Here is an 11,407-nt window from a genome sequence, read left to right as displayed (position 1 = left end):
AGCAGGTAGTACTTGGGTAGGGAGGGGATAAGGGTAGATAGCTGCTGGGGCAGTATTCAGGGGGGGGGGGCAAGGGGGAGGTTTGGGGCAGGCAATACGGGGTGTGAAGGGGTCAGGATATCAGCTGGGGCAGTACTGGGGGTAGGCAGTAGGTAAGGGTAGATAGCAGTTGGGGCACTGGTTACTTCCTCCTGCTAGACCTGGCCGTGCCACTGTTGTCTGCCTCCATCTGCCTACTGTCCAGGGCAGTGGCAACCTCCCTGGCCTACTACGTGCAGAGTGCTGGCTGAAGGAGTCGGGGATGGAGCGCAGGCTGCTGGAGGGACCCATAATCACTGACAATGCTGCTGCAGCCAAGGAGGATGTACAATGCAGAGCCTGGAGAGGAGAGGCATGCTGGCAGGCAGGGAGGGAAGGACAGAGGTCTTAGGTGGCAATTGGATGAGGAAACTCTGCCACCCGTGGTGATTGGTTGGGAGACGCTGAGGAAGTTATTGGGCTGGCTGCTGTGCGCGCACAACACGTCCTGCAAGACCTGCTCATTTTTAAAACCTGAGTCCCTCACTACCTGTAGCGTGTAAATACAATTTACAAATTTTTGCAATTGCTGCATTGGTGTCCATAAATTAGCCATTGCGATCTCCTTCACAGCATGAGAGCATGTCAGGAGAGCTGCAGTGTTTGCGGCTGGTCAGACTTTACGTACATGCTGTGTGAATGCCTGATGTGCATCAATGTTACCGAGGTTTACGCTGTTTCACATCAAATATGAGAAGCCAGCAGTAGGTGTCCTTATGTTTGGCTATGCTTTGGAAGGCATTAGCATATTTTGGCAACTGCGAACTGTGGGAGAATGCAGTTGCAATTACATTAGCATAAATCTTGGAATAAGGCCCTTTGTTTACTGCTAGAAAAAGAGCAGCCGGTATCATAGAGCAGGCAGATCCCTGCAGCTCCTTCTCTGTAGCATTGACTAAGCATCAAAGTGAGAAAGGGTGACTTGCAGAATTCGTCGGAGGGAGGTGTGCTCTACACTTGACCCCAGAACAGTTGAAGTTGTCTGCTCTACACATAGGACCATATCCAATTAGGCTACGAAAAGTCTAAATCGGCGATAATTTATCGCAGATTACATCATTTTCGCCTATTTTAATTATCCCCGTATTCAATTACGGTGCGAAAAAACGGGGATAAGTTTTCACCACAGAATAGGTGGCAAAAAAAGTGCAGAATTGGGGCTTAGGGGTGCAGGCTTAAAAAAAAATAAAAATAGCCTGCACCCCTGGGAATGGCCCCTAAAAATGATCTGTAAAAGAAAAAAATAGGGACACCCCAAAAAAATAAAATCTATTTTGGGGGAAAAAAATAAAAAAATTATGGGGAACAAAGTTTCAAACTAACGAAATTAATTCAGGGGGGGTTCCCAAGTATGCGGCTGTATTAAAGAATGCGGGTGGTAGCGGCAGGTGCATTTTTGAAGAATTTTAAAAATGCACTTTAGGGACTTGAAAATAGGCTTTTTTTCTTTTTAAAACCTAGGTGCTCTTTTTCACCCCTTCTTCCCAGGTGAAAAAAAACACCTGCCACGGCTATTTAAAAACCATATTTACCTTCCGCAGGCCAAAATGGGGGTACCCATAGTGATCCTCCATGTCATGACATCATTAGGGGGGATCCCTGGATGATTTCCTGAAAATTCCCTATTTTTTTTCCCTTTACTTACCTTTCCGCCACTCCTATCTAATTGAATGCAGGGATAAAGCGGGCGCGCGCCCGCCCAATACTTTATCCCTGCAAAACTTCCGATGTGGAGCGAAAAGTCCAGCACGGAGGGTGATCGCCCCTGGGAAGCTTGCCTAGTGGAAGCGCCGGCCCTGCATATGGCCTTGGCTAATTTTTCACACTATAGATCTGCTGCTATTCCCCTGATTGGAGAAAGAGAGTAATTTCAGGTCTAGGATTGGCGGGCTTCATTAGCATGACATTTTACACAAGTGTAAAAGGTGACTAAGTGGACTGATAACTGTCACACATGGTTACAGGGGTGACCACTGATTGGGCAAACCAGCCTGTGTGACGTTCCTTATTTCTATTTTTGCGCTTGCATAACTTGCTGTTCCCCGTCTCTGTAAGGAATGATCCCATGTGTCCCAGTGTGGTTTGCCAGAGATCAGTTAATGTCTTATCAACAGCACAAGATGAACAGGTTTGGGCACAGTGCTTGGCAAAATCAGTGCAATGGCCCGTATTCAATTTGGAGCGAAAAGCCGAGATCGGCGAAAAAGTTTAGCTGATGACATCATTTTGCCAGGCGGAAAAGTATCGCCATATTCACTTTTAAAGACTTTCCGCCTAGGCGGAAAGTCAATGCAATGTAATAGGCGAAAAAGTTTCGCTTATGAATAGCAGGCGGAAAAAAGTGCAGAACTGGGGGTTTGGGGTGCAACGTTGTGAGAACCCCCGTGCAGCCTTCAGACAGTCCCCCAAAGGTAAACTGTGTAAAAAATATTCTTAAAAAAAAGACTTAACACCCCAAAAAATTACTTTCATTTTGGGGACGCACCCAAAACATGCGATGTAGGCGAAAAGTCCACCAGGCGAAAAAGTATCGTGGGTGCAAAACATTGAATACAGACCAATGTCTTAAGGTTTTCTGCTTAATCGAGTCTTCATCTGGTCCAACACTAAATACTCCTCTCCATAAGGCAAGGTAATGAAAGAATTAGGCATTGATGATTCTGCAAGATGACATGGGGTTGGATGGTATAGAGCAGGCAGGTTCAGCAGGTACTATCCAATGCAGGACAGTGAGTCCTGATCTATGCTTGAACTAGTTTCAAATTAGTCTCCATCCATTATCTCAAGAGTATACTGTGCAGATACTGTAAATGGAAAATGTAATCTACTTTGTAAACCTCTCTATACCTCTTAAGGCCATACATTTTCAATTCCTACTTCTGCAGTCTTTAGGCAAAGTGTATATATTATAGAAGATTCAAGGCCATTCTTAAATCTGTAGCAGCTGGTGCATTACTCGGACCTAGTATAAGCACGGCTTGCTGAAAAAATGGATGGAGCAACTGTTGGCCAGGCTGAGTAAATCTCAGTTTACGCAGCCTGGGCAAAGCTGTGTCTACAGACGCTGCACTTGGATCGCAGATGCATGCAGGAGTCTTATACCTACAGACACCTCTAGCTCCATTTGTATTTGTTGGACGGTATGGCACAGCCGCTTCCCTGCGGCTGTGCAATACTGTCGGAACACGCGTGGAACCAAAGTTCCGAAAACCGTAGAAGGCGGGCACCCACCTATCCACTGACTGGGCTAAGGCCTGGGGGGTTCATTAGTTAGGGCTGTACTGGGACCCTCCCATGCTGCCGCTCAGTCTCTCTTTCCAAGCAGTTAATTTAGGTTAGATCTGCCATAACCCCTTTTCAACTATGCATCCAGGAAGGCGGTATGGCCTGACCCTGCACACTCACTGTAGATCCCTCTCAATCACAAGCCTCGCACAGAAAAGAGCCTTCAGAACAAGCATGTGAAAACTTCTTGCATTTGGAGCAAGCAGTTTTTGAGACGTCTTTTCTGCTGCCTTAGTTGCCATCTTCACAGACACAGCAAGAAAAAAACAAACCACACAGATAGCCTGTCTGAAAGAATAATCATAAAACAAGGGCGATAGAGTAGTAATTACAATAATACTCCCAAACGCCGAGGGAACTTATAAGCCCCTTATTAACTCTGGCTCCAGGCAGCAGCAGTGGATACAGTCAGCTTGTAGCAACCCAGCACTCACTCTATAAGAAAACTGCTCAGGAACTCTATCAGCAGTGTGTATGGAGAGAACCACAGGAATATGGCGCCACTCCGAGTGAACAGTGCTCACCAATTGAAGAGGTTATGCAGAGGGCAGTGCTAAGTCCTCTTGGTAAATGCAGAAAATGGCCGTTCCCTATTAGCCCCGCCCCCCTCATCACTGGGCGCTGACGCCGCCGTGAATGACAGCGGCAGTAAAAATTAATGGCGTAGCATGGTTTGTCAATAGAAGGAGGGAGGGAGTGGGGACACGACTAAACTAACCATGACAACCGCAGGAGTCCGCGCAGTCACAGAGAGCGCCAGTGCTTTTACTGGCCATCTGCTCTCTCTCTCCTATGCGGTACTCTGTGACAGACACTGAATGCAAGCTGTCACTGAGCCCAGACTTAACCCACCTCTCCTGCTAGACAGAAGCAGTGGTAACATTTGGTGCTACTGCAGCCGGAATGCTGGGCTATGGGGGCTTTTGTGAGGAACCCAGACACAAGCCGTTTCCAGCAGTGGCAGGTCTCACCAAGACCGATGTCTCACAGGGGTCCCCTCTCAGGGCACCGGACACAGGCTGCAGTAGCCATGGCAGTGCCCTTCCCGCAGCTCCTACATAGTCGGCAGGCTGCCGCAGTGAGCAGTCTGCTTGTCCTCATATAGCCCGTAAATAAATCAGTTGTTAAACGAATAGGGCTAGCTAATTTGTGCACTAGCTCTCTCAGGCACATTTTCAAAACTGGGGCTGAAGGAGCAGAGAGGGGGAGGAGCAAGTCACACTCTTTAGTGTAGTTAAAGTGCCAGGCTCTACTCACCACGTCTATACGCCCTGTGTTGTAGCTCCAGTGTCGCTTAGTGGATGAAGGAGAAATGTTGCTGCTGTTAAGATGAATATGAACATTTGATTGCTAAACAGACTACAAAGAAAACCTTGAGAGCTGGTAAAATTCCTTACTATACACTTGGGATTTTGTACTTATACTGATAAACATTTGTGGTGACATCTGTTAATTTTTCATATAGCATCATCTTTCATGATTACAGATTGTACTGACTGCTGCTTTAATCTTTTGTTGCAATTGCATGGATCTAAAATAATGGATTATTACATCCTTGACTATTTTTGAAGTGCCATTCACAGAGAAGGTACTCGGGTTGTTATATACTATATAGTTACAGTACTTGTTATCAACAACATTTGGAAATACCTTCATGTATTTCCTACAGTGATTAGAATCTTTAAGAGTGATATTTTTTAATATTTTAAGAATACATGTGCTTTATTTTTTACAGCTTTGTTTTGGTACAATCACATATTATTGTTGACTCAGTGTTAAGTGCTACCTTTCTCTTCTTTTTTTAATGTACATACAGTGCACTGCAACTAGTACGTACTAGATGGGTCAGCTTTGGTAACTTCTTGGGTTCCAGTGTCCCCCGAGGGTAGAGTATCAAGAATTCAAACAGGTCTCAACCTAAGTCCTATTTTTGCAATATTGTGCATCTTCTGCTTTGCATGGCCATGCCACATTTAATCAGTACCTACCTTATTTTCTTCACAGTATTTCACAAATATTATACAAACACAGGTATGCACTGTACATAAGACAAGACAGCTAGTCCCTTATGAGTTATTACCAAGCAGTAGACCTGGGGATATATTTCCTGCAGACAGAACCAACAACACGGAGTTGCAATTGGGAAAAGGGTGGGGGTGTCTATATTTATCAAGGCTAAGGCGTGTACTTATTCTATGATGCACCCCTATCCCATCCTGCATTGCACGCATGAAGTGTTCCCATGGCAGATATAGTATGCTACATTACACATATAGACTAACTAGCAATTCAGACAATACGACATTTTTTTTTTAAGAATTCTAAAAAGCCACATAAATGCTTTATTAACAAAGCAGTCATCATGTTAAATGTTTTATTACTGAAATACAAAAGAATGATTTTTATTGAGCATTTTCAGATATTTTTTAATATGAAAAAGTACAAACAGCCTTTGTTTGTTTGAAGATTACAACCAAATCCAGAAATATTTGCAATAAATAGTTCTTTAAGAGGACCAGATCATTTCCGCACACGCAGTCGGCAGTGACATTAGGGTTGGATTTCATAACCTAAAGGATCCAGTTGCATATCTAACAGCATAAGAGACGATTCCCTCAGCTTCTGCAACACCTTCTTCAGTTCCGACTTAGAAAACACCTGTATTCACAATGGAAACATGTAACATATTTCTCCCCTTGTAAAGACACAAATAGGATGAATCATTTCTAGTATATGAATCAGTATCTCTCACACCTTTTTTATTTACTTTGTAATCTGCAGGTTGTAAACAGCCATAAGAAGTAGCAAAACTAACAGCTAATGGGACCATGATATATGCTACGGAATTAAAAACAAACACTACTTTGTCTGTACTTGACTCTGCTAAGAGGGCTACAGATAAAAAAACAATGGGACACAGCAATGTTGTCCTTCAGCAAAATATGTATGTACACAAGACAATTCCAAAACCAAAAATGTATACAAGTTGTAAACATGAATGTGTACCAGCTACCTACCTTATATAACTTCTGGTTTTCAGAGGAGATGACATCAGCCAGTCGAAGACAATCCTGGTATTGCTGTGTGTTATGCAGCACGGTGTGCAGCAAGAAACACATCATTGGCAGGCAGAGACTCCTTAGCCGTTCCATCTGGTGCTTACGTTCTGAATCCTCCTCTGCATCCTAGTAAAACATATAGCATTTGCCACAAAAAAAAAATAATGAGTCTGGGATATGAGATTACTTTACCATTTAAAATTATCTGGTGCCTAAGAAATGCAGATTATGTCTACCACGACTGTACTATTTCCTCCAAAAGCCATGGAAACAAACATACTGCAGCAAAGATAAGGGCTAGTATGAAAAATAAGAGTTATGGTATAACATACCGTTAACTTTTTTTCTTCGAGGTCCATAGGGTCCACAGGAATTACCTTGGGGTATGTGGTTGGGAGTGATCCAGGCATCAAACAGTTAAAAGCTTTAGCTCCCAGGATGCACTGCCCCTGGCTACATGCAATTAGTTTGTTACCAAGCCAGGAACAGGAAAGAGGAGAAAGAAGCACAATTGTACACCAGACACATTCTAAGAAGAGGGTATAATGGAAATACAAAAGGAAAAAAAAAAAAAAAAGATTACCCAATAACACCAGGTGCGTTAGGGTGTGTGCCCTGGGTACCCTATGGACCTCAAAGAAAAAAAAAAAAAAAAGTTAACAAAAAGGTATTTTATACCATGACTCTTATTTTATTCTTCGGGTTCCATAGGGTCCACAGGAATTACCTTGGGGATGTCCAAAAGCAGTTCCCTTAAGGGTGGGGACGCTCCTGTTTAGGAGAATCAGACTCCCAAAGGAAGCATCCTGAGAGGCTAAAGTATAAAAGGCATAAAATTTGAGAAAAGTGTAGACGGAAAACCACGTGGCTGCCTTGCACAATTGTTCAGCAGAGGTACCATGACGAAATGCCCACGATGGTCCCACAGATCGAGTAGAATGTGCTGTCACTGTGAGAGAGATCAGCTTGTGTGTAAGCCTGAGAAATCGTCATATGAAGCCATCTAACCAGAGTCTGTTAGCTGGCCAGCCTCGCTTATGACAGCCATACAGCACAAAAAGAGAATCCAATTTCCAAAAAGGAGTTGGTACGGATCCACGTAGATACATAGGGCACGCACCACATCCAGCGAAGCTTCACCTACAGAGAGGTCTGAAGACTGGAACCACTATTTCTTCATTTACATGAAAGCGGGATACTACCTTAGGAAGGTAACCTGCCCTGGTAGGACGAACAGCTCTATCCTGTTGAAAAATCAAAAAGGGAGAGCGACAAGAAAGGGCTGCCAAATCAGAGGAGATAGCAAAGACAGTTTTTCTTCTTCTTGCTGTCAACCACCTAAGGTCTACTGATTTCAGGTGTTCAAATGGGGGAGCCTGTAGAGCCCTGAGAACCAAAGCTACCCTAGGGACAAAGGGAGGCTGAACTCTGAGAACACCCTGAAAAAAAATGTCTTATCAGGCAGCTGGGCGATCCTTCGCTGAAACCAGAGTGCAGATGCCTGAACGCTCAGGGTTGCAAAGTGGAGACCGTGGTCTAATCCAGCCTGGAGAAAAAGCAAGCACTCGTGAGACCCTAAAAACTTCAGGATCATATTTTCTATGACTACACCATTGAAAATACGAGCGCCAAATTCTGTAATAGATGCAGGCAGAGGAAGACTTCCGTGCACTAATCTTCGTCTGAATTACAGTAGTAGTAAAATACTTGGCTCTTAAGATGGAAGATTCAAGAGCCATGCCGTCAAAGATAGACGGGGAAGGTCTGGATGTAGGCAGGGACCCTGCGTTAACAGGTCCGGCCTTAGAGGAAGAGGCCATGGAGTGTCTATGGAGAGACTCTGAAGGTCGGTGAACCAATGGCGTCTGGGCCAAGCAGGGATCAGTATTACTGTGCTGCCCACCTGCTTGAATTTCCTGATGACCCTTGGGAGGAGGGAAATCGGAGGAAAGAGATACGCTAGCTTGAAGTCCCACTTCACTGCTAGAGTGTCCACAAAATTGGATGAGGGATCCCTGGTTCTGGACCCGTACCGGAGGACCTTGTGGTTGTGGCTATGAGATCTACCTCTGGTAGTCCCCATTTGTCCACTAGAATTTGAAAGACACGGCGTGTATATCCTGATTACTTAGGAAGTCCGCTTCCCAGTTGAGGACTCCTGGTATGAATACTGCCGAGATTGCTGGAAGATGACATTTTGCCCAGACCAGAATGTTTGTCACTTCCATCATGGCTGCCAGACTTCGAATGCCTCCCTGATAGTTGAGCTAGACTACTGCGGTCACGTTGTCGGACTGTATCTGGACAGGCCTGCCCTTCAGTATATCCTCTGCCTGAACGAGTGCCCTGAATACTGCACGAAGTTCCTGGATGTTTATGAATAGGTGACCCTCCTTGGTCATCCATCTTCCCTGAAAAGTGTGACGAGCCGTCCCTGTGACCTTTTGCAGAGGATGGCATCCGTGGAAAGGAGCATCCAATCTGTAATCCAGAAGGAGCCACCCCTGTTCAAACTAAATGTCTGCAGCCACCATGAGAGGGAAAGCCGTACCTCTGGAGAAAGACGGATTTGTCTGTGACTTTATTAACTGATACTTCCCGCTCCACCGGGAGAGGATCAGCTGTTGCAGTGGTCCAGAGTGGAAGTGATCATATTCCACCATGTTGAAGGAGGACACTATGGACCCCAGAAACTGCATCGCCGAGTTGATAGATATCGTCTGATTGCGGAGAAAACTGCGAATCCGCAATTGAAGGGCCACAATCTTGCCTCCTTGGAGAAATATCCTTTTTGCCAGAGAATCCAGGAGTGCACCTAAATGCACCATCTGCTGTACTGGAGAAAGCGATGACTTTTTCAAATTTATGATCCTGCCGTGTCTGTGTAGGCAGACAATCGTCAGTCTGAGATGATGTTGTAATGCATCTGGAGACTGTGCCAATATCAGGAGGTTGTCAAAGTATGGCAGTATTCTCACTCCCTGACGCCTGAGGTAGGCCGTCATCACTGCCGTTATTTTGGTAAAAACCGGTGGGGCTGTTGACAAACCAAAAGGCAGCGCCTGAAATTGGAAATGTTGCTGCAGAACAGCAAACCGCAGAAACCTTTGGAGGGAAGATGCAATTGACACATGCAGATACGCATCCTGAATGTCCAAGTACACCATAAAATCCCCTGGTTCCATTGCCAGAACAATTGACCGAAGAGTTTCCATACGGAACTTGGGTACTCGGATAAATTTGTTAAGGCCTTTCAGATTCAGAATAGGCTGGTGGGACCCAATGGGTTTTTGGATCAAAAATAGATTGGAATAACAACCTGGGATTATCACCCCTGAACCCAGCAGGGAACAAATGGCCTGTTGAAGGGCTAAGGCCTTGGCAGACTCAGGGGAGTTATACAATAAAAAACCTTTTTCGGGGGACTCTTCCAGAAAGTAAGGGCGTACCCTCGAGTGACCACTTCTCGGACCCAGGCGTCTGTTGTCTGATGCCAGGTACCCAAATACTGAAGAAGTCGGCCTCCCACCCTGGGATTCCCCAGGGGGAGGCCCGCCCCATCAGGCCGAGGGTTTGTCGTCTGACTTGGAAGCCGGACATCAGCTTGCCCAAGATCTCCTAGTTCGCAGTCTCCTACGACAACTGGATTGTCTAAAGGAAGACTGGCCTTTCACTTTTCCTTGCGGGCAAAAGGCTCAAAACGACGACTGCCCAGGTCTAGGGGTAGTCCTTAAACGTAGACCAGCCACTTTATAAGCTGCCAAAGTAGCCACAATCTTATCCAGTTATGTGCCAAACAGTATGCCTCCTGTAAACGTCAGGGATTCCAAAGCCTTCTTGGAAAATGCATCTGCTTTCCAGTCCCTTAACCATAGGGCTCTGCGAGCAACAACTGAAGCAGCTAGTGCCTTAGAAGCCAGAATATCCCAAATAGGAGGCTGCCTCCTTGATATAGGAGATAATCGTCAGCTGCTCCCTGGAAGCCTCTGGAAGAGTATTGTCTAGTGCTCCTGACCATTCCTCAATGGCCTTAGACACCCAAGCCATGGCCATAGCCGGGCGGGTAACAGCTCCTGACAGAGAAAAAACGCCTTGAGACAGGCTTCAAGTCTACCTGTGGGATCCTTAAGGGAAGATGCAGATGGTATAGCAATGTGACGCTCTTAACCAGATGTGCCACATGAGCATCCACAGTAGGCGGAACTTCCCATTTAGCACATTCGCCCGGTGTAATGGGGTATTAAAGCTGTAACTTTATTTGTAACATGGAATTGTCTATTTGTCTATTAGGAGAACTCCATGCTTCCCCCATAAGTGCAGAGAGTTGCTCAGATTTGGGAAACTCAGCGTTAACAATCTTCTGGCGCTTGAACACCAGAGCCTTCCTAGGTTCTGGTTCTTCACTATGTTTAAGATAGTTTTGACCACCCTAATTAAGGAGGCAACATCCACTGCTGCCAGATGGTCCTCCTCTCCTAAGAGAGACTCTTGTGAGGAGCCCTGTACCTCTTCAAAATCATCTAAAAATGCATCAGAATCTACAGGCTGGACGGACTGATAGGAAGAAACCGACCGCCTTCTGGTTATAGGTACTACCGGCCTGCCTGCTTGCAGAATTTGTTGACATGCAGCAGGGCACGGAGCCATACTCTGGCTTGAGTGGGCATAAACATCCATCCAGGACGGATGCATAAACTTAGCAGGTTGTAGCTGCTAAGGGTACCCCATAGTAGGGGTCGGCATGGGTGTTGACAACCAGTTCACAACTGCGCCATAATCGGAGAAAAGGAAGCCCAAGGGTGTTCCTGCCCAGAAGCTAGTAGGCTGGAATGATGTGGTGGCTTCTTATAACAGCATAAGCACAATCCATCCTGTATGAAATCCCGAGGGGACAAGCCCACCTGACATGAAACCAGCACAGGGGCTTTAGCCTCCTGTTTCTCCTTATCTTTAGACATAACAATACAATGTGACAGTTTTCACTC

The 11,407-nt window shown here is 45.5% G+C and overlaps 1 protein-coding gene across 1 annotated transcript in view; it reads right to left on the bottom strand.

The window, feature by feature from the left end:
* Positions 1-5,723: 5,723 nt before the first annotated feature.
* The window catches only part of NUP107 (nucleoporin 107), a 54,983-nt gene continuing 49,299 nt past the window's right edge, over positions 5,724-11,407 (bottom strand). Inside the window, exons 27-28 of the mRNA XM_088452484.1 lie at positions 6,381-6,548; positions 5,724-6,021 (exon numbers count right to left, since the gene is read on the bottom strand). Of these exons, the coding sequence (XP_088308610.1) occupies positions 5,914-6,021; positions 6,381-6,548 (276 nt within the window). The 3' untranslated portion in view covers positions 5,724-5,913. The remainder of the gene's footprint in view (positions 6,022-6,380; positions 6,549-11,407) is intronic.

The sequence above is a fragment of the Taudactylus pleione genome, unplaced genomic scaffold, assembly GCF_031769625.1.
Source record: "Taudactylus pleione unplaced genomic scaffold, aTauple2 ptg000038l, whole genome shotgun sequence".
NCBI classification, from domain to species: Eukaryota; Metazoa; Chordata; class Amphibia; order Anura; family Myobatrachidae; genus Taudactylus; species Taudactylus pleione.
The sequence above is the reverse complement of the archived record's forward strand: the minus strand, read 5'-3'. Positions and strand labels throughout refer to the sequence as shown.